We start from the raw sequence: 21,863 nt of genomic DNA on the forward strand, positions 1-21,863 counted from the left end.
TGATAAAATGACAAGCAGTCTCATGCGAAAAATTAGCCTAACAAGGAGAACTGGATAAATAGGCTGTAGAATGTAGCCTATGCTAATGATGTTGCAGAGCGACATATGCCAGGCATCAAAATGTCACTCCTTGGGGACATGGGGCTTACCGTAACAGGATAGTAAGGTGGTGATGTGTGGTCATGGATGTTATATGTATGCATGTGTGTGTGTGTGGTTTTTCGTTGTTTGTTTTGTTTTATTACTCTCATCAAAAGCCCTCTGGGTGGAGTTAATAGAAGGGGTAAGAAATATGGAGATGAAGGGTAAAAAGGAGGAGAAGCAGGACTGTCCATGCTCTGAATAAATGAGACAGGAGAGGGTGAACTTGACCCAGACTGGAGGACTAAAACAGGAAGAAGGGTAATGAAGTGCAAACATGCTTTGTCATGCCATGTTAGAGCCATAGGATTAGAATTCTGTAATTAGAGGACGGGGCTCCATAATACTAGCCTTCCTTTCAGCATGATGAGCTGCTGAGTCTAAATTACACAAAAGGAACCAGAGAACAGATGCTGCGATCAGAACCGGCAGGTCTGGAAGTTTTCTATTCCAGTAAATGACACTTGGCTACCACACGGCTGGTCTGATTGACAAGCTGAAGGAAAGTGAAACTTGGCACAGTGGTGAGATTTACTGACATTTCTGTGATCAGCTCATAACAATGTAATTTTTGTGGCAGACAAGCTGCCGTTGTGGGACTTTTCTCCAAAGCAGCATGCATATTTAATTCTGTTCATTTGAAGTGTTTAATACATTATTTCACACAGAAACTTTTAATCCAGTTTGAGAGTTAGGTATACGTTTCACTACCTGCTCAGCAGGTAACAATGTGACAGGAGGAAGAGCGCTTTTGAGGGCTGAGGCTGGATTGTATAACCCTGTTATAACCAATGAGCAGTGGACTGCTAGATAACGCTTGCATTCAAATATGAATATTTATCCTGAAGGCTGGCATTGGAACAGATGAGATCGCATGGGAGAAAGAACAAGCCATCCATCTCACTCTCTCCCCCATTTCTGTTCTTCATTCTTTACTTTCATACATCCCCTTCACTTGCAATCACCATTTCAATACCTCTTTCCTCTTTTGCATCTTCCACCCACATTTTCCCTCTAGGCTTCCCCTCTTTTTCTTGATATCACCCAATCTATTGCTCTTCCCCTAAAAACGACATCTCTGTATCCCTTCCCTCCATAGCACTGATGTATGGAAAGAGACGGGAGAAGAAGAAGAAAAAAAAAAGGAAAAAGCGAGTGATTAATGTCTTTGAGAAAAAGATAAATAATCACAGGAGACTGGGGGCTGGTAGTTGGCCTTAGGGGAGTAAATATGGAGAGTTTTATAGCTGCTCACTTGGGATAGAGGGAGGTGGAGGAGGAGATGGGAGGGAAAGGAATAGAATACAGCGACAGCAGATCCATTCAAGTATATTAGCCGCCACCCCACCATGGTTCCCCCCCCCCCATCCACAATAACCTCCTCATCTATTCTATTGCGCTACTGTCTTTCATCATCAACACTGCATCCTATCCCACTGACAGCACAAACACAGAGGAAGCCACACAAAGCCATGCATGCATGTGTGCACACATATATACCCCCCCCACACACACACACACAATCACCCTGCACTTTTTTTTTTTCAGGCCAGACCCACTGTATGTGTTTGATGGGCCAATACATGTGGTGTGTGATGTGGCTGACAGCCCCCTCCCAAGCTGCCCTGCTTTTAAGCCCTCATCCTCCAGTGGCTGCCTGTCCCCTGGAGTAGATTGCATCTTTTATTTATCATTTGCTCTTCCTTGGCTTTATCTTCCCGAGCTGAGAAAAAAAAAAAATTCTGGGGCAAAAATTGCAATCAGCATAACATGCCCCCCTCCTGCTGTGTACTCGCCTGTCATTCTGCACTCTCTGTGAGCATGCGGGATGAGACTGACAGCCCATGCAGACGAAGACACACACACAATCCTCCTCTGTTTATCAAACCCACGCACACACTGGCACACATGCTCTTTTACACACACACACACACACACACAAAACACAAATAGCTAGAGAAAATGACCCCATTACCCTCTTTGTTACTATATTCCAAGACAAACACACGCACATTTCTGCTTTCTTGATGCCTCATACTTTTTTATTTTACCCCAGGCTGAGTGTTTAGCTTCCTAATTCCCCCAAAAGAGTGAGCACATAAATGAACCTAATACTGGGGAATCTGGTAAACAGGACAGAGAGGGAGGGAGAGCTGCCTGTCTGTCTGCCTACTCCATGGCTACTATTGTGCACTGCACATTCTCTGAGCCCACAAGAACTGAAGCCATCTCCACACAGATTCTTGGGGGGGATAGTAAGCCAAGAAGTGAGAGAGGAAGAGGGAACAAGGGAGAGAGATGAAGAGGACGAGGGAGGGAGGGAGGAGGAAGATCATGCATAAAATCTTGTTTGCAGAATGCATTAAGATTCAGATGAACTGGGGAGGGTAATGGGATTAGAATCCTGAACCGTTTCCAAGGGTGGGGAGTCGGATTGACAGCTGAGTCTATTGCACTGACGAATGCAGTGAAATATTGTGGCTCTGGCAAAGACAACCATCCAGAGGCAAGCAGGGGGGTTCCTGAGTTACAGCACCTCTGTTTACTCCAAGCGGCACCCAAATAATACAGTTAAGAAACGGAAAATACATCTTTTTCTTTACCAGGTGCATATAGCCGGGGTTTCAAGTGAATGTTGGAGAGGTAGCAGAAAGGCTTCAGTGTGTCTCACAAAAGGTGTTTGGCAAACAAAATAGAAGCGCTGTGGCTTTAAATCACCGTCCCTCCCACCCTTTCTAAATATCGTCTATTTAGCCAGCGGTGAAAAGATATAGGGGGCTTTTGTCTGCATACCCATTGGTGGGGGCATGGAGAGCTGGAAAGACACAAAAATAGGAACAAAGTACTAAGCTTCCAATTGGAATTGCTCTGGGCTATTCAATGCACACAGCTCAGCGGGCAAAAACAAGTAGAAGTGGGCTACTATTACGGGCTTATCTGAAAATAGGCTGTTCTCACACGGCTATAGTGTAGACTGGAGTGGAAATACCCTGCATTGTTTATAATAGGCAAGGCACACACAAGCCCTTTATAAGTGAGGTATGTCTCCACGTCAATGCAAACAGCGCAAGTGTTCAGCACAGGCTGTTTTCTTGGATTATTTTAACGTTACAGTCCACTCACCGACTTGTAAAACGTTGTCCACCCAGCCACCCTCTAGCAGATTGACACCCCGTAGGAAAGGCAGCTGGGTCTCGTCATTATTGTCCCCGCTAGTTCCACTTTCCTCTCCTCCGGCGTTGAAAGAAGAATACATACAGATCTCCTTCTCGCTTCTCGGGAATGACCAATATACGATCCTTCGCTGGACGGGCTCCGGGATCCTCTCGAACCGCTCCTCCACCCGTTGGAACGGCCACTTTTCCGCGACTCTGCGTGCCGCGATGTCGAGCAGCGACTCGGGGTTGTGTGTTTTTCCGTTTCCCGACCCTCCTGGAGCGGACCCTGCGCCGCCACACAGAACTCCTCCAGCCCGCTGCCCCTGCCTGCATGCCGGATTGTAGCCGGGCCGGCAGCAGAGCCGCTTGGCTGGGGGCTGCTGGACTCGCTCGGCCATGATCGCACCGCTTCCAACCTGAAGCGCAGTTCCTCTCCGATCATATAAACTGGATAAGGAAGAGAAAAGGGCAATCTCGCACCGATTGTTTGCCGTACATGGACAGACTGCCCTTATTTGGAAAGGTGGGCGGAGCTTACAAGTTCCGTGAAGTCCTTTGTGTTGTCAGAGTAACGGGGATGGGCGGGATCCTGGAACGCAGCCAGCGCACGAGTGGCGCTATAAAAGGAACTGGAGGCGGAATTCCCGAACGTCGGCAAATCCTTTGTGAAGCCGTCCGGGAGCGCGAGGGCGGAGCCCCGGCGGCCCACAGACTTTGAAGTTTCCTTCTTATTTGAGTTTAAAGGCGGGGACTTAATCCAGGGGCGGCCTTGCAGTTTCCCACAGGGGTAAAAGGGGGCAAGAAAACTGACTTTTTTCCTTTTGAGCCTAAGCTACCACCCCAGGCTCTAGCTTCTTCAATAACAACTTGATGGTTGTTTTTGAGGCTTAGGTTTTAAAGGACTTTCAGCTGTCAGAGACAGAAAGGCCGTGGGAGGAGGAGACACATGAAGATATGAAGCGGGACGTGCTTGTCCTTTATGGTTGCATCAGTCATTTCGGTCAGCTGTTTGACTCACTGCTGCTCGTCTGTGTACAATTATTCAAACATGGAAAAGACAAGCTGAGTCTTTATTTATCTTTGCCTCAGAGTCATCCACTGATTTTACACATGGAGACCAGTACGATAAAGAGTGTGTGGTATATTCAGCCTTGGAGAAAATAAACATCTTGGGAGGAAATTCCCTAAAGTCTTTGAAATTAAACTTGAAAATTAACACAATTGAGAACGGAGCGTTTGAAAGACGTGTACATTTACAAGGTGTAAAGAGCCAATAATTAGACTTACTTTTTAAGTTATTTAGTTAAAGACTTAAGCTTTTTGAACTTTATCTTCAACCTGCTTATCAACTAAAAAAAAAACAACCACCACCACATTCTCACACTCAGAAAAAATCCTCACTGTGGTTAAGGGTGTGGCTGCATCCCTAACCCCCTGCATCTCCATGCATGCAGAGACATACCAGAAGTTAATAATTATAACCATGTAATAAAAAAAACCACCAGCTTGGGGATGATTTTCTAAATTGTCTATAAAACTTGTCCAAAACTGTGCTGATAAACCAGATTGTGTGTTTACAATGTATCTGCCTGCTGTATATGTTCCCAGCTGTCCCTCTCTTTCCTCTGTGAGTAAGTCTAAAAGGCTGGCCTTTGAACTGCTCTGAAAGTGATCCATGCCGTATGGACAGAGCAGATGTGGCCTAACCTGATTTGGTTTCAATACTTCCCCACAGGAAGTTCACAAAGCCAGCAGGTCCTCCTTTGTTATGTTAGTCATTTTTCTCAGAGGGCTAGTAGAGCCTTTAGCTTTTTTTTTTTCCAATGTTGTTGCCTTACGGTTTGCTTCATTCTCAAGACAGATTAGTTCCATGCATTATCAGAAGTTTCAGCCACTGCTAAGTATGATTCTCTTTATATATAGGACTGCAAAAACAGACTATAATGTTTCATTTTCAAACCTTGCATAGCGTTAATGTGTGCTGACTCTATCATTATGATCCAACAGACAATATTCCAGCACTTATCTGGTTGCAGATTGGTTCTAATATCATAAAGCTATGCCAGTGACATTAATAACACAATGTTTTATTTGATTTTATTGGAGTTAAAGTTTTTAGTTGCACAGTTAAATACATTAAGTGACCAGGGATGTTTTCATTTTCCCATATCGTGCCAAGAATAATATGTCACAAATCACAATAAGACAAACAACTACTTACAACTGCCTTCAACCACTGCACTTTGTGAATGATTTGCAAAGTTAATGGCATGCTTTAAAAAACTTCTTGCCTGTAATAGACTAATCAAGCGAGTTATGATTAGATTTTGATGGGAAAATCTTTTGGGAAATTTTAGATACTATAGAATAACTAAAGTTTTTGTGTTCTTTTTGTTATTCTTGGTTTTTTTTTTTTTTTTTTTTTTTTTTGTTGGTGTTGTTGTTTGTTTTGGTTTGTGTAAATTGTATTAGGACATTATTCCAATGTAACATGCATTTGAAGTGAAGTTCGTTGGACTTGACATGATTTTCAGTTCATTTTTTAAGGACTACATTACCCATCTTATAAAGTATGCCTCGCATCCAATCATAAGGGGGAATCTAAGGTGCATTCACGTGATATTTGAAAAGAAAAATATTTCTGATTTAGAGAATTGAAATTTCAGAACTGAATGAATGTTCAAAAAGATATAATCAAACTAAGGTAAATTTATACATACAAGCAACGTCACTGTTTATAATTTAGTTATTTACTACGTATATTTCAACTGATGACATAAATGGCATAAAACTCAAAACTTTTATGAAAGGAAAAAAGAAACAACACTCACCAAACAATAAAACAATTCAATAAGCTATGTGTCTGAAATGAGTGGGACTGCGGTTTCAGTGGTAGGCCTATTGTTGAAATAACAGAATGAACATTAGTAGAAAAAGAGGAGAGGTGTTAGATTTTCCTATATTCAACCAACGTCACACGAATACCTAATTAGCTGAGATAGTTTCACTTCCTGTAACAGGGAGGAGCAGCTGCTTATCTTAGAAATAACGACACATCTCTGCACTTTGGTAAGTTTATTAATCATTTCTTATAAGATTTTTACGGAAGCTTGACTTGAAAATATCAATGTAATATTGTTGCAAAGTAAGAAAGCTAATGTGCAATAGTTTTACTGGGTGCTATTGCAATGACTGGAAGTTAGGCCGTCATAGAGGGGCAGTTTAGCTAGCCGTGTTTTAAACGCCTAAATCTTTTACCTACATCCCTAAAACTGGGACCAAATCTTAGTGGCCGACGAATTCAGTTTTTTCGCATACTCTATTATTTGGACGCTTTAGCTAGAATTAGTCGTTTTAAATCTGCATATAATCTATAAACGCTAGCTGCTGATGCTAGTTAGCCATTGCCTGTTTGCGCTTCATAAGAAGCTTGTCAAAAGCGCAAAAGACACGAGTAAAATACAGTAAATTACTTTTATAAAACCACACAAACAATCTAATTTGGTACAAAAGTGACACTAGTCGGCAAAATGATTATATCTGAAATCCTAATTATTTATTTGAGGTACTCGTTACAGAGTAAATTTAATCTGCTTTCAAGTCCAATTGTTGCTGGACGTTTAGCCAATTTGCGTCGTACTTATCCTTTAAGCATGTTTTGTTCCGGTTGGATCCGATTTTAGAAAATGCCCATAAAGTATTTCATAGTTGCGAGGAACATGGGATAACCAGGTGCAATCGCCCCATGTTTTTAGTCTTGAATCTGGACTAAAAATGAACCAGACTGGAAGTGAAAGAGACTGGACCAGTCCAGTTGTAAAGGGAGTCGCCTTTATTGAATCCATTGACCATCGATAGCTTTGATTTAAAGTCTGGATTTTGGGATATTGTTAACATTTCACTTGGGCTAGTCATGAAACTGACTACTGCCATTAAATTGGGAGTGGATATAAACATGTTCAGTCCCAAGCATGGTGTGCATGATTTCTTGGTGGTTATTTTAAGTGTCTGTTGAATAATCTATCATGTTTTAAGTGATTTTATAAATGTGAAGAGTTATTATTACATTCAGTCTGTTCAATCATTCGTCATGATGACTCCACGTGGCTTGTAGTTACATATTAATTTACAGATTGTTTGAGAAGGTTGTGCATGTTTTATCTCTCTACAACTAAATGAATGTGGTAGAAGTAATCAGTAAAGAAATAATATTTATATGCCAGAAACTAGTGAAAACTGGACTTTAATTCTTTTGTCATCTTGAGTATTTGGTGCAATTAAATTTTTAGAAAGGAAAAAATAACTGTTTCAATTATGCTGATGGAACAGATGAGCTAAACTGATAACCTATTCTACAACCTCTTTATGTTTTATATTGCTTCTACATTTTCAAACTGAAAAGCCCTTATGTAATGTACAAACTATTTGCCATGGATCTGTCCTGTAAAATTAGTGCATGAATAGGATTGCATTGTAAACATTTAAAAACCAAAATTGCATATTAGGTGAGTGTATTACTCACTGCATACTAATATCATAACTGGTTGGTTATGTTAATATTATCTTTCTGTTTCTATCTCAGGTTTGAGTAGAGCTGGTCGTTGCCGAACAGGATGATCAATGTGCGAGAATGGGCAGAGTATGTTGTGGAGTGGGCTGCCAAAGACCCTTATGGGTTCCTCACCACTGTCATACTGGCTCTCACCCCTTTCTTCATTGCCAGTGCATTGCTATCTTGGAAACTGGCCAAGATGATCGAGGCACGTGACCGTGAGCAGAAGAAGAAGCAGAAGCGTCAGGAAAACATAGCCAAGGCCAAGAGAACCAAGAAAGACTGAGCCAATTGTGGGTACGATGAGGGATGAACAACCATCAAGCCCACAGCCCTCTTTAGTCCAAATGACATGGTGCTGTTCTTTGTCCCGGCGCTGCTGTCAACATGGGGCTACTACACCTCATGTCCAGGAGGAGGGACGCTGGCCCACACAACTGACAGGGCGGAGATGGACAGTACAGCCTCGAGGAGGGTTGCCCCAGTGGGACTTTGATCAGCTAGAGCTCAGTGGTCAGCTGTTTTGATGTTTTTATACAGATATGTCTTGTTGTATGGTGCACCTGTTGCAACACCTTGCATTCCATTGTTAACATCCCAGTTTTGCCAAATTGACTTGCAGATTAAATGAGAATATTGAAACCTTTTTTTTTTTTTTTTTTTTTTTAACTAACCTGCTAACTAACCAAATGACTACATTCTGCCCAATAAAGTTTTCAAGATTGATTAAAAAAATATTCATTGCTTCTCATTCAATAGAACCACCTTTTCACCACTGAAGCTGACAAGTTACAGGCAACTGCACTGGTCAAGAAAAACACTCAGCTGTCAAAGAATGAAAAAAATAAGGTCAAAGTAAGCCCAAATGAGGAGCTTCAGTTGGAAGTTGCACAAGCTGCCCAATCATACAAGTTAAGAGAAAAAGAAAAGGGAATTTAGGTTAAATATCTTGTATCTACAAGGACCCAAGCATACTAACAAAAAGTTGCATCAAACATAGTTGAAATACTAGAAAACTATCAGGGCAAAACCCTTGCACAGGAGAGTTAATAATGGATTTGGTTTAAAATACCAAACTTGTCATGGAATGAATAATTTTGAGAACTGATTCCCCCCCCAACTTAAGCAACCTTTTTCTTTTAATTGCATTAAAATTCATTTTATATGCTTGAGCCTGTAAATGAGCAGTCAATTCAATTTGTCATTCGTTTAGCATATGATCTTAAATATAGTCCGGTTGAATGTTTAATCAGCAAATCTGTTTTCCAATTTTATGAAATAACTTTGGAATAGAAAGACTGAAATGTTTCCATTCGTGTTGATTTTGTAAAGAGTCACTCTGCTGACGTTAACAACTCCAATGCCAGATGAAAAAAAGTGAGAGGGAAAAATTTTCTATAAAGAAAAAAAATTCAGAAATGCTGACCTCTGGAATTGGGGATGCTTTAGTAGTGGGTATACTGCATTAATGATTAACAAAATATTAAAATACTGCTTTTAATTGAACTAGGCACATTTTGTACATATAATAAACATATTCAATTATTAATTACATTCCTTACAGAAATATGTTTAAATATTTAGAGACCAATAGGTACATGGAATTATTTTAATGACTAGAAGTTCAATTAAAAACATTTTCTATATGCACAATAGACACTGGGAGGCAGACAAGTGGCAACTCCTGTAAAATGTAGGCAAGTCAAATATAACTGCTTTGAAAGAAACTGACGATAAGAAGTTAGTTCAACCATGACTTCAACACTTTATACAGTTGTTGATTTAGACTGCAATACACAAGAGGAGTTTTAAATATCAAATCTTAGCTAAAAGCTCCCACAAACAGTTTTTATTGTGAGTTATTGCTCATAAATTATGTTGCATTTGCACTGTGGTTGCAAGTCTGTGTAGATGTCTCAGTTCATTTCTTGGAAGTGGGTATCCAGGAGCCAGGCTGGAACGTGTTTGCAGTGCTAGTTGGTTCTTCGCTTAACTCCTGCTTGCCAAAGCTGGTGGCAGCTGCATGGCCCTTGGTCACAGTCCTCGCAGGAGTCGCCACCAGACCTTCTTCATACTCCTTGGCCTGTAGAGCCAGATCTTTCTTCTCCACCTCCTTGGCCTTAAGCTTGACCTGCTCCCTTCGGGACTCATTTGCCATTAACTCCTGTGTTACAAACAGATTTAAATTCACAATCAGGGCCCCTGCATGGATTATCAGGTAATATGTAAACATTTACAGGACATTTTTAGTATCATTTAAAAGGCAGTTTAATTCCATTTTAAGTGTCACACAATGGAAAATAAGGAGGAAATGGACGAAATATCCCTGATATCCGCTCCAAAGAAAAAACGTTCCTGGTATTGGGGTTGGCTGATCAAAAAAGGATTCTTCCTGGATGCTTTAACATTATAATCATTCAATGACAAAAAACTAAGCCCCCACTCTATTTCTTTTTTTTTAAAGTCTTGACTTATTGAACACCAGTAGTATCATTATTCAGACTAAAATTATTTTTTAATGTTCTGACACTGCCAACAATGACTGGTTGTCTTTAAGTCACAACTATCACTATACTGTTAGTACGGCTAATTTATTCTCATCATCCACCCCCAAAGTGGCGATAATTTCCTCTACTCACTAAGCTACCTATTTTGTCTTGGAGCATCTATAGCCCACTAGTGAAGAGTGAAGCTGCAATCAGGAGCTTCCAGGAATGAATGTTCTGCCGAGTATGAAGTAAAGCATTCACTAGGAAAATAACAAGCGCCTTCAGTTAATCTGCAGTATACTGTTTCAATAAACCCTGGTTAAAAATGTAGTACTTGGAACAGCTTGGTAGGCTGACGTGACAGGAGGCATTTATAATATCAACAACCATTCCAGCCCATGGAAACAATTATAAACTGAACAGTTCACTGGTGGAATAGTTACCCACTTGAGCCACAGCTAGTGTCCAGTGATGTTAGCCTCGCCCTGGCAGTAGGAGCCAAAAGGGAAGGAACGAATGGGCATAATGCTGTTGTGTGCTGGCAAAACTGAAGGACTGGAAAAGAGAGGGGGGGAGCTGTGGCCAAAAATCCTTGCTTTGGGGAGGGAGACAAACATACTGAGCTGCTTTTCCAGCCTGTTAATGACAGGATTTAATCCAATCAATTTATGTCGGTTTGGACCAGGAAGAGAGGGAGCATGACAAGGGGTAGGGTAATGTGCTAGGAGTGAAGTCTTGGCCACATCAACACTGTCCAGCTGTCGATGGCAGCTATTGGGCAGACGCAAGGCAGAAAATTGGAAGAGAATGTTCTGGCATAAGAGGAAGGGGGATGGCATTGGCTACTGGCAGGGACTGAGGACAGAGAAATAGAAAGAGTGCCTGGGCACTGGCCTTCCAAGGGATTTCCTATAGACCCACATTTTACCAGCCAAACAATTTCCAGCATTCTCACATTTAAAGAGCAATAAACCCAGTGAGAGGAACACAAGGGGAAAAACTACACGCCTTCCCCATTCCCATCATGGAGTCTGCCAGAAATATAACACAAAAAGCCAAGATGCAGGCTTCTGTTGGAAAAAAACTTAACTAAACTAGGACATGGTGTCAGTGAGCCCCATACTCAAGGCTGTTTCTGCTCCCAGTCTTGCCATCAATGCGCTTCAGCTGCTGTTTATTTTAGCACCTGTCCCCCAAAGTTCCTGGATTCAGTTTGAAACTGTAACATGAAACAAATCAAAGCTTTTCCTTTCTGTCTTTGCTTATTTCCCTCCCTTGTAACTAGTCCCCCAGAGTCCAACCATCAGCGCAGCGGGAAGGCTGGGGGGGCGGACGTACCTCGATGGAGGGGGGCTCCTTCCGTCTGCCTCGGATCCAAGCTGGAAGAGGAGAAGAGAGGAGAAATAAAAAGAGGAAGAGTGAGAACACCCACATGAACATACGCCACACAAACAAAAAACTGCAGTCATTTTTAAAGGCTGCTGCAACAGCATCGCTGAGTTTCAGGGCGCTCCAGTAGCTCAGAGTAACTACTGAGGAACCCAGCTGGATGGGGGAGTGCAGGCAGGATTCTTTCTTTTTTCACTCAGGTTTGTTTCATGTCACTTAGTAAACTACAGGGAAACATGCAGAACTATACAAATGATAAACTCAAAACATTAATACGGCTTTGGTCTTAGCAGAGCAGGGCCACTGTGCGCTGTGTCTCAGAAGAGACAACAAGGATCTTCTTTGATCTATGAATTTGAAAGTACATGCTATGTCAGTCCTCATCAATACCTCTGTCCCTCTTTTTTCCTCCTGAGTAGAACTGTGCCTGTCTGTCATCTCTTTTTCTGTTTAAGAAGCTCTATTTTGGCTGAGCTGGCTGCACAGCAGAGCAGGTTAACAGGAGCCAGAAAGAGAAGGAGCGAGCAAAAGAGAGAGAGAGAGAGAGAGAGAGAGAGAGAGATTTGTAACTCCTTCCTCCAGCTAGCACAGGGATTCTGGGCCTCTTTTATCCCTTTCTTATTTGCATCCTGATGAAAATGCATGAGGGATGGGGTGAAGCAGGATGAGGGGTTTAAGGTGGATAAAGCGAGTCTGAGACACAGGGAACAGTTTGTATCCAGTTGTAAGAAATTTTAAACAGTATTTTATGGCCCTGTTGTATAACACCGGCAGAAAGCATCTTTTATAAACTCGTTTCCAACCCCCATCCAGTCTAGCAGGATGGGGAGAAAAAAAATTCAATGGAGAGGCCAAGGTCCCAAAGATGCAGCCATGATCTGTGATTCCATTTCATTTCTGCTGTAGTCTGTGCTCTCTGCTGGTTAGCTGTTTTGTTAACATCGCCTTTTATCTACATAAGTGATAGTTACAATATGTGGCAGGGATGCTGCAGTCCAGACTTACCATCCCACTCTATCGGAATGCTGCCCTCCATATATTCATACTCTGCAGGATTGGCTGCCACCACCACCCGCTTGGCGCGGACGAGCTTTCCTGGGGAGGAAAACGAAAGAAAAGACGCACAGCAAGTGTCAGATAGAGATGCCCGCCAGTGATGTATACAAAATGCAAAAGGATACAAACAAACACACAAAGAAGCGGAGACACAATGCTCTCCGTCTCTGGCTCACAGAGACACAAAGATACAGACAGACACACAAATACGCAGAGGGATGACAGTGCTGTGACAGGCCATGGATGATTACCTCGCGGCCCTCGGGCCTTTCTCCTCAGATCTCGCTGAGTGGCTCCAAATCTGGGCTAAGCCTTTATGCAAATCAGTGTTCCTTAAACCCAACCAACCACAGCCCCCCTCACTGACAACCCTCTTCCAATCACAGTGCTCTGGCTAACAATGCCCTCCAAAATCAACATCAAGCCGAGCAGGAGACAAAAGAGGTCAGATATCACAGAGAACAGGAGAGGCACGAGCTTTGTGGAATATTAAGTGCTCTTTTTTCCTATCTGTATACAGCACGGCGCTCGCTAGCAGCAAGGCCACCACCAATTATTTTGGTCAAATCTGCTGATTAAACAACTTTGGCTGGCACACAGTGACATGGAGACGTGGTAGCAGAAGGGAGGGGGGGGGCACAGAACAAGACACAGCAAGAGCAATAATAAAGAGACCCACTTGCGCTATGTCTTTGTGTGGTGCTATGGAGCATTGTTCAGCGCTCGCTAATAACAGGTGCAGTGTTTCCATAGTTTCTCCTCACAGGTAGTTAGATCACTATGCACTTTGCTACCATCCCTCTGAGAAATGATGAGGCAAAGAAGGAGGGAGGCAGAAGCAGGCAGGGAGAGAGTGATGATGCATGGCAAACATGGCTAGAAGGAGAGAAATGGATGGGCAAGGAAAACAACACGCTCCAAAACACAGACAATCTGTCAGGATTCCATCACAGTTTCTCCGCAGCTGACTGGACATGGACAAATGGAGGCAACCACCTCCACGCACACTGAGACTGATGGCCTTAATGTTTACTTCAGCCATAACAGATAGGTTTGGTGCGAGGATGGATAAATGATGGCCCTCTAAAAAGTGAGGGCTGTGTAGTTCTTCAACCTGTTCGACCTTTATGAGAACGGTTTGGACTCAAATTTCGATGTAGATGAAATATTTTTCATTCATCTACTCTTCTGTAATTATGCCTTTATGAAGAAAATTCCTTTCCAAGCTTTATCCAGCATTTATAGTAATCAGGTCAGCTAATTAGGCTAGCATTGCTTTGGTTCTGCTTTGGTTCCCACTAGATTGTAACCATAGGGCCTCACAGGCTAAAGCGCTGCAGCTTTATTTTTGTAATATCAAAGTCTAACAAAAACACAGAAGCCTCACACTTAATCTACAAAACTGGCCCAGCGATAAGCAAAATGCATGGTATGATACATGCATTTGTCAATATTCATGCCTTCAAATGTCTTCTGTGAAACCTTTTCTAAGAAAACCCCCATAAAAATGCACGCAACTCAACTGGCAGCAAACAGTTCTCCAGGCAATACTAACAAATATTTAACAGGTATGCTAATTAAAAGCAGATCATATACATATTTGCACTGGGTGTGGGTGGCAACAGACTGGAATGGTACAATTGTACAGTCCCCATATGTGACATGCTTATCTGCAGCTTACGCCTTGTTAATAGGCATAAAGGGAAAAGCCTTCTTTCTTTCCGTCTCTCCTAGGTTGCATCTCTCCATCACACTCCAACATAGCTTTCCTTGTCCTGTTGTATTTCCAGCATGACTAAACCCCTTCCACTACATCTTTTATTTGCACATTTAAAAAAAAAAAAAAAGAAAAAAAGCACAGCATGTAAGGATCTTCATGACACATACCTGACTCTCCAATCACATACACATTTGGTGGAGGTGTGTTAATCTAATAAATTTTTTTTTTATCAATACAATATCTACACTGAATCTGAAAAAAATCTGAATTTAACAAGATAGAAATGTAATAACTGATATAAAAGATGGATTTCTTGTATGAAGAGGCTTTTTTCATTTGATGTCTCCTGAGAGATTTGGCTAGCGTGGCACATTTTATATTTATCTAGTTCTCATCTCAATGGGTTGCAACGAGTAGTCACAACAAATAACATATTTTCTGCATAGACAGAACCTCACATCTTCAAATTAAGGATTATTTAGTCATTTGTAAATTATAAGAAAGTTGTGTTATTTTCTGACCTCAGTTAAAATCTTTCTAAGTATTACAAATACAAAATCACAGAGGGATGCAGTGAAATCTTCACAATGTGAACCAATAAACTGGAAATGCTTAATATTTTTTGATGATGATGAGCTAACTGGTGCATTCTTCCTGACACATAGTCATCACACTGGATGCACACTATCTGTCTGCTTCAGTCCTGCACCTTCCTTCGCTTTCCTCTACCTTGAGAAAGAGAAAGAGAGGTATGAAGGGTGTTAGGAGCTCTCGATCTCAGCGGGCCCCCTTGTGACAGGTCTGCCTTCTCATCACTCACTAGGGGGAAACCTATTTACCAGTCAAATATACACACACACTCACACACATATACACAAAGACACACGTGAACACACACAAACACAACTGGCTAGAGAGCAAGGAGATTAACCTGAGGGACAGGAGCGAGGACGCTGCCTCTTTACCGTGAAGGACAAACGCAGCACTGTGTTGTAGAGGGGGAGGGGCCAACGGCAGGAAGAATGAAATCCCACGCCATAAATATTCATGAGCCATCTCACCTGTCTGAGCACAACTCATCTGTGAGCCTGGCTGCGGAAGCTGGGGGAGGGAAGGGAGAGGGATGGAAGGAAGGGAGGAGACAGAGAAGTAGGATGGGTGAGGGGCTGCCATAGCAGTTGCACTTCAATCCTTCCCATTCGTTAAAATAAGACATGATGCGCTCTGAGGGCTGCTCTTTGAACCCTGAACACACCCCGCTAAACTCCATCACCTGCTTCAACACACACACAGACATGCACACTCACACATAAAACCCCCCTAACCTTGCACATCAACTCCCAAGTGAGTACTGCTGGGGGGCGACCTGAGAGGTTTTTCACCTCCACAATGTCATTGCGGGCATCTTGTGCCGTCTTTTTCACAGCATGCTCTTCTCCTGCACTTTGTTTTTCCATCACAGACACGAATGTCAGGGGAACGCACATTGGGGACCATCTGGGTTAGGGGAGTCCCTTAAAATGCTCTCAGAATGATGTCTATACTTGCCTCCAACTGGTGGGCTTAATTTCTGTCTCCTTATCATAAAAATTTAGCACTAAAGCCCAAGAAGAATCATTCTCACTCCTGTTTGAACAATTTGAAATGCAGACAAAAGCTGCAAAGATGACCATGATCGCTCTCTGTCAATAAAGCTGCTTCCTCAGGCAGACAGGGAATCTTTAAGGTAGAGACGGTGGAACAAAAAGCCGTCTTTAAGCAGTGAGCCCATCAGACTGTAGTCAGCCAAGTTTATTCCTCTCCAGCTGAGCCGTGTGGTGGAAGAGGTGGGGGACCAATGCATGCATCATAATGGACAGCTTTATGAAGATGGAGTGATCCGATAAGCATCAGTGATACAAGGGCAACCAGGTACCGATATGGACACCCTCTCCCCTGTCTCACTCTGTCCAATCTCTTTTCTCTGGAGGAAAAAAAAATGGAGGGGATGTGTGAGACCTGTAACCATGGTTACCCATTAGCCACAAGCCTAGTGATGCGGGATGTGGTTTAGAGGGAAAAGGCCAGTCATTTTGTATTAGTTCTAGTGAGAGGAGGAGCTTGGGTGTAAAGAGGGCCTGCTGTTGCTGTTCGGCTTTATTTGGTCCCCATACTGCTTGTCCCTGTTGCTGTCGATCCTGCTGGGGGTTGAGCATCTAGTGACAGACCAGTGAAGAAAAATTCATGTTGAAGCAGAAAAATGCTGAAAAGAATGCTGTGATTTTCCTTCAAAATACTTCTAACTAAATGCATGAATGGTTATGGTAAGAGGGAACACTTTAGCCTCCTCTATCTGAGCCCACCCATCCTCATGGACAGGCCCCCAGCCCAATGGGTTATGCAAAAGAGAATGGTGAATCAGGAAGTCAGCATCCTTTTTGCAGCTTTGGAGCAGTGTGGATCCCCTTCCTTCCTCAGCAGCTCTTCTGAGCCTCATGTGCACATCTACCACTCCAACCCAACCCCTTTCTTCCTTTTCCCTCCATTGCACCTTTAACAGGCCCCCACCACCACTCTGTTGCCATTAACCTATTCCCATCTTCTTTCTCCCCCTCTATCTGTCTGCCTCTTCCACCCACTCACCCTCTTTCTGTCACAAACCTCCCTTTCACTTTTACTCCCTCCATTTTTCCTCCACTCTATAATTTCACCCCATATGTCAGCATCTCCTTTGTTCTTTGTCACTCACTTTCTGTACCCCACCTTCTTCTCCACCCTCCAATAGTCTCCCTCAGCCTTATCTTTTCTCCTTTCCTTTCCTCCTTGCCTTATTTCTCCCTGACTGTCGACTTTATTAAAATATTCTGACGTGAATAAGCAGCAGCAGGCTCCAGGAAATGTCTCCTAGCGTGTCAGCCTATCTGTCAGTCATTCTAGTTGAGTTTCTGACCAATAAAGCGCCCTCAGGTGTTAAAACAGGTTGGATGTGGATCACAGCCACACCAATGGAATGTTTTGTCTTTTGGATTAATGTGTCGACTCCTTCTGTTGGCATAATCGATTATGTTTAGCAGCAAATCAAGTTTGCAAAGGGTCAAAATAGTAAAATTAATTTTAATTTAATTTTAAGTTAAACTGATGTGGTTGCAGATGTATTGCAGACAGGCAGTGTTTAATGGGGCTGCAAAATACTGAAACAACTGATATTGGATCTAAGCCCACTAGAAATGTTCTGCCATTGAAAATAAATGGGCCCATCTCACATTTTCAGCATCTATTTCTTCAAATGCCTTTTTAATGAACTATTCAAACCATTCCATGATGTACTACAAGACACACATACAAATGCACACTTGGCAACCAATCTGCAGCTACACAAGCTAAATCCTATAACGATTAAACAACCTTCATTTAAACCCCATTCATTGCAAAGACACTGATCAATTAGCATGATTTACTGTAGCAGCTCTGGACATAGTTGCTCCTGTAAACACTGACATGGTGTCCTACTGTAGGATAGACCTTCCTTCATCACACTCAAGGGATGACTTGTGGCAGAATAAACAGCCATTTGGACCCTCGTCGCTTTCCACTGTGAGTCTTTCCGCTGAAAATATGAGGCTTGAATCAACGCTCTGATGACACACAGCCATCTGTTGTTATGTTAAGTGTGTTAGGGCATGAAGTGGAGAGAAAACACACAATTGCTGATTTTTTTTTTTTTGTCTCGTCTTTTCTAAATGCAAAGAGGATACATATGCACATATGCAAAAACAGAGTGTGTAGTAGTTATGCTACATAAACACACATTAACAAACACAAATACATGCACTAATGCAAAAGCACACACCTCCTTCCTCAGTCCCAAGAGTCGCCCATCCTGAAATAGCAGAACTGAGGCCTTTTCAGTTTTTTTTTTTCTCTTTTACTTCATAGAACAGGCCTGGTGAATCAAATAAATAATAGACAAAGAGAGGGGGATAGTGATAGGATGACAAGTCAATGCTTCTTTTCTCTGCAACAGTGTGGCACACCTCTGAATTTCCTCTATTCTCCACACAGCGGAGAGGACCGATAGATTAAAACTGCATGGTACACACTGCTAAAATGAATAGCACTAAAAATACATCCTTTTCACTGAGACATGAAAGAAAACTGCCTTTCCCCTGTCCAGTATTGAGCAGCCATTGATTCCAAGACAAAAGCTACACCTCCTCAAAGAGGTAAGAAAAATAGCAATCATACAGGCAATTATTTTCAAATGTGCCTGCAGCAGCCGATAATGTCAGCGCGCCTCTCTCCCTAAATAAAGGGAGGGAAGGCAGGCGTCAGAGCTGCAGGCCCGCTGCTGAAGACGAATGAGGCTATCCTCAGAAAGCTGGGCTTTCATCTGGGCAGCGTGACATGGCGCCCCATGCAGTGCAAGGCAGAGCTGGGCCTGGGGACAGATGCACACAGACAGACTATAGAATATGGATTTTCTATTCAACTCAGTGGAGACAACACCAAGGCAAAGACCTTCGAAGACCAGTGGCCACATTGCCAGTGGCTCTCTGGTAGCCTTGCCACAGACAACAATTACTGGGTCTCCACAGCTTATAGCATAGTCCTCTCGATGAGACAGAGGCACACAGTAGGCCTTTATAGCTGCTGGACCTTTTGTACAGACAGAGACAGAGATCCTCTCTTTCAAGGAGTGTACTTCATACCCAGCCCTTTTCATTTTGATGAGAAGCAACATCTGAGGGAAGGGGTTTAGAAAGCTCTCTGCTGGGCCTATCTCTCTACACTGCTGAACTACTCCACTGTTTAGAATAGAAATCTTCTCTGGAATTACTTCAAAGAAGGAAAATCCAGAGGCAGCAATACAGGGGAGGGGCAGAGGAAGAAAGGACTATGTGAAGGCAAACAAAAAGGGCAACCTAAGGAGAAGTTGTTGAAATTTGACTGGACAGGTCCACATAAAACAACAAAAAAAGTCATCTTCTTTTTCCATTTCTGTCTTAGCAACCATCAAGATCCTAACATGCAATCTCTCTCTGGCTCTCAGAATTGCTTACGCTCCAGTTTTCTAAAGTTAACGGACTGAGAGAGGTAGAAAATTGGAGCAGTAAAGCATGGATAAAAGTATAGAGGCTTGGACTGTGCAGCAGAGATGGACAAATGCACAGAGGTAGGAGGCAGACAGATACAGAGAGAGTGGGAAAGGAGAAAGAGAGAGGGAGAGAGAGTGGGAGAAGGAGAAAGGGAGAAGGAAACTCCTCACCTATTTCAACCACAACTTGTGCGCTGCAGTGGAAAGCCCTGCGGTCCATGCCTTAAGGCCCTGAGCCCACGCTTGGCCTATCAGTTTAAGATCAAAAAGAGCTCACTTTAGCAAGACATATGGACTGAATAATGCATCTGCTTTATTTCCACAAGGCTGAACGGGGTGAGTGGTGGGGGGGGAGGAGGATGCAAATGTGTACAACATATTTTTCTTTTTGTTTATTATGAATGCATATATGAGCCTCTGTATGTGCCTGTCTGATGCGCACTGCAGTGTTTGTCGGAGCCTGTTTTTCTACAAGCCAACTAGCCTCTCTACTGTGTCAGTCATTGTGATGGGACAGTGCATACTTTAGCCTGTAGCGTGCTAGAAGACAGCTTCTGTGATGTCTCATTTGAATAGTCTGACAGCCAGGGGTATGGGAGCAGCCATGTAATGAATTATAAATACGAGGTGGGTGCAAGATTCCCTGCAAACTGCTGAGAAAAGGTGAAGCTCAAAGTTGAATTCAGTCAGAAAGAAAGCAGGCATGCAACCTGCCAGAGGTCGGTCCCTCTTCAGCAAAACAAAAGACACAAACAAAGCAGCATGGTTGCATCTGTTGAGAAAAAAAAAAAACACTAGTGAATGTTTTCACCATGACATCTATTCATCCTCTGCGAGTGAAAGAAACTTTGTCTTGTTTGTACAATAAGAAACCATGAGAGGGAGACAAACACAAGCATGTGTAGGTGGGATAGCATTCCTGCTGTCTACAGAATTGTGTTGACTAAAAAAAACACCATATCTTGCAAAGGAATATACTGCGACATACTGCGACACATGATAAAAAATAATGATAAAAACTAAAACTTTTTACTACTAACAAGCCTACTATCCGTTTCTGGTAATCTGCATTTTCCTGTTTGAATTAAACAATAGTTTTTGACCTGTAATCCCCAATTTGTGACCATATGTAGTAAGAATATTATCTTTAGACTGGGTTCCGTTTGTAGGTGAAACAAGAGAAACAGACAATCTCTGCACTCTTTGTTTTCATAATGTAGCAAATTTTTCTCTGGTCATTAAGCTTGTAAGTCTAACAAGCACGTGCTTGGCCTTTTAAGTCAGAGACAGTGGGAAGGACACCACTGGCATCCCACTATGGATTAGCATGAAACAGCACAACTGCTTAACTTGAGCTGCATATACAGTAACACTCCCATGTCTCAGTAGGGATATATGACCTCCTTATAAATCCTCATCAAAGACAAGCAATCATTTGATATGCTGCAGAGTGGGATTTATTTCTCTTTGATCGCTTGAAACAGTGGAGATGCCTACCAAAATGATTAAAAACCGAAATGTACTGACTTGCATTTTAGAAAAAGATTTCTAATTGTAAAAGCTACGAATTAGTCTGTTGTTATTAAGACTGAAACGCCATCTAGCGGCAATATTAAAATACCACAAGGGTGAAAAGATTTTGGTAAAGCCTAATCTCGAGGAGCCGCAAAAAGGGAATTATGGCAGAGATGCAAAATAGAGAACAAATGTGAACTGCGAGAGATATGAAATAGCACTCAGATAGATAGAGAGCTAATTAACAACAGTAATAATAGACAAGACAGGTGCGGCTACGTTCATGGGAATAAAAACAGCTGCGATGTAATATCATAGTGAAACACTTTGCTACACTTTTATAAGTGATCCTTACTTAGCCGCATGTCTTAACTTTAAACATGATGAATATAAGCCAATTTTAGCACAAGTTTAATTTTACCTGTCCACGACCTTTGCTCTGGGATAAAGTAATATTTATTCCCCAAATGGTCTGTCCCAACGTGCTCACGTGCAATTCCAACGGTACGCCGCAAAAAGCCAGCAATCCTGCTCATTTTTAAATTAAAATAAAAAAGGTTTTGTAGAGAAATGCTTCTTTGGCTGTTGTCTGCCCTCGCAGGCTCTTGTTTATGCAAGGACTCGTGCGTCGTGAAGTGAACCAGCAAGCTGATTTGTGATTGGACAGTTGGTCTTCTCCAACCAATCATTGTTTTGGAGATTACACAGTCGTCCCAAGCAAACATGGCAGCTTGTTGTTTTGGACTGAAGCGAAGCTAGCTTAAATTAA

General features: G+C 42.4%; 3 protein-coding genes across 5 annotated transcripts in view; 1 reads left to right on the top strand and 2 right to left on the bottom strand.

Moving 5' to 3' along the window:
• Window positions 1-3,697, bottom strand: part of LOC306763785 (zinc finger SWIM domain-containing protein 6-like) — a gene marked incomplete at both ends in the record, with an annotated part of 37,604 nt that extends 33,907 nt beyond the window's left edge. For both annotated transcript variants that reach the window (XM_079250696.1, XM_079250695.1), the window contains one exon: window positions 3,265-3,697. In XM_079250696.1, the coding sequence (XP_079106822.1) occupies window positions 3,265-3,697 (433 nt within the window). The remainder of the gene's footprint in view (window positions 1-3,264) is intronic.
• Window positions 3,698-6,294: 2,597 nt separating this feature from the next.
• On the top strand, window positions 6,295-8,563 carry smim15 (small integral membrane protein 15). The gene is made up of 2 exons (XM_079250845.1): window positions 6,295-6,368; window positions 7,882-8,563. Exon 2 carries the CDS (start codon window positions 7,913-7,915, stop codon window positions 8,135-8,137), a length of 225 nt encoding a protein of 74 aa, XP_079106971.1. The 5' UTR covers window positions 6,295-6,368; window positions 7,882-7,912; the 3' UTR covers window positions 8,138-8,563.
• An 855-nt stretch (window positions 8,564-9,418) lies between these two features.
• Window positions 9,419-21,709, bottom strand: ndufaf2 (NADH:ubiquinone oxidoreductase complex assembly factor 2). Of its 2 annotated transcripts, XM_079252123.1 has the most exons (5): window positions 21,516-21,631; window positions 19,751-19,827; window positions 12,735-12,824; window positions 11,679-11,719; window positions 9,419-10,015 (listed from the first exon to the last, which is right to left on the bottom strand). In XM_079252123.1, exons 2-5 carry the CDS (start codon window positions 19,797-19,799, stop codon window positions 9,773-9,775), a joined length of 423 nt encoding a protein of 140 aa, XP_079108249.1. In that variant the 5' UTR covers window positions 19,800-19,827; window positions 21,516-21,631; the 3' UTR covers window positions 9,419-9,772. The 2 variants fall into 2 exon arrangements, with proteins under 2 accessions (XP_079108249.1, XP_079108248.1); XM_079252122.1 differs by lacking the exon at window positions 19,751-19,827 and having other exon boundaries at window positions 21,516-21,709.
• Window positions 21,710-21,863: the final 154 nt, after the last annotated feature.

The sequence above is a fragment of the Telmatherina bonti genome (assembly GCF_933228915.1).
Source record: "Telmatherina bonti genome assembly, chromosome: 13".
Lineage (NCBI taxonomy): Eukaryota > Metazoa > Chordata > Actinopteri > Atheriniformes > Telmatherinidae > Telmatherina > Telmatherina bonti.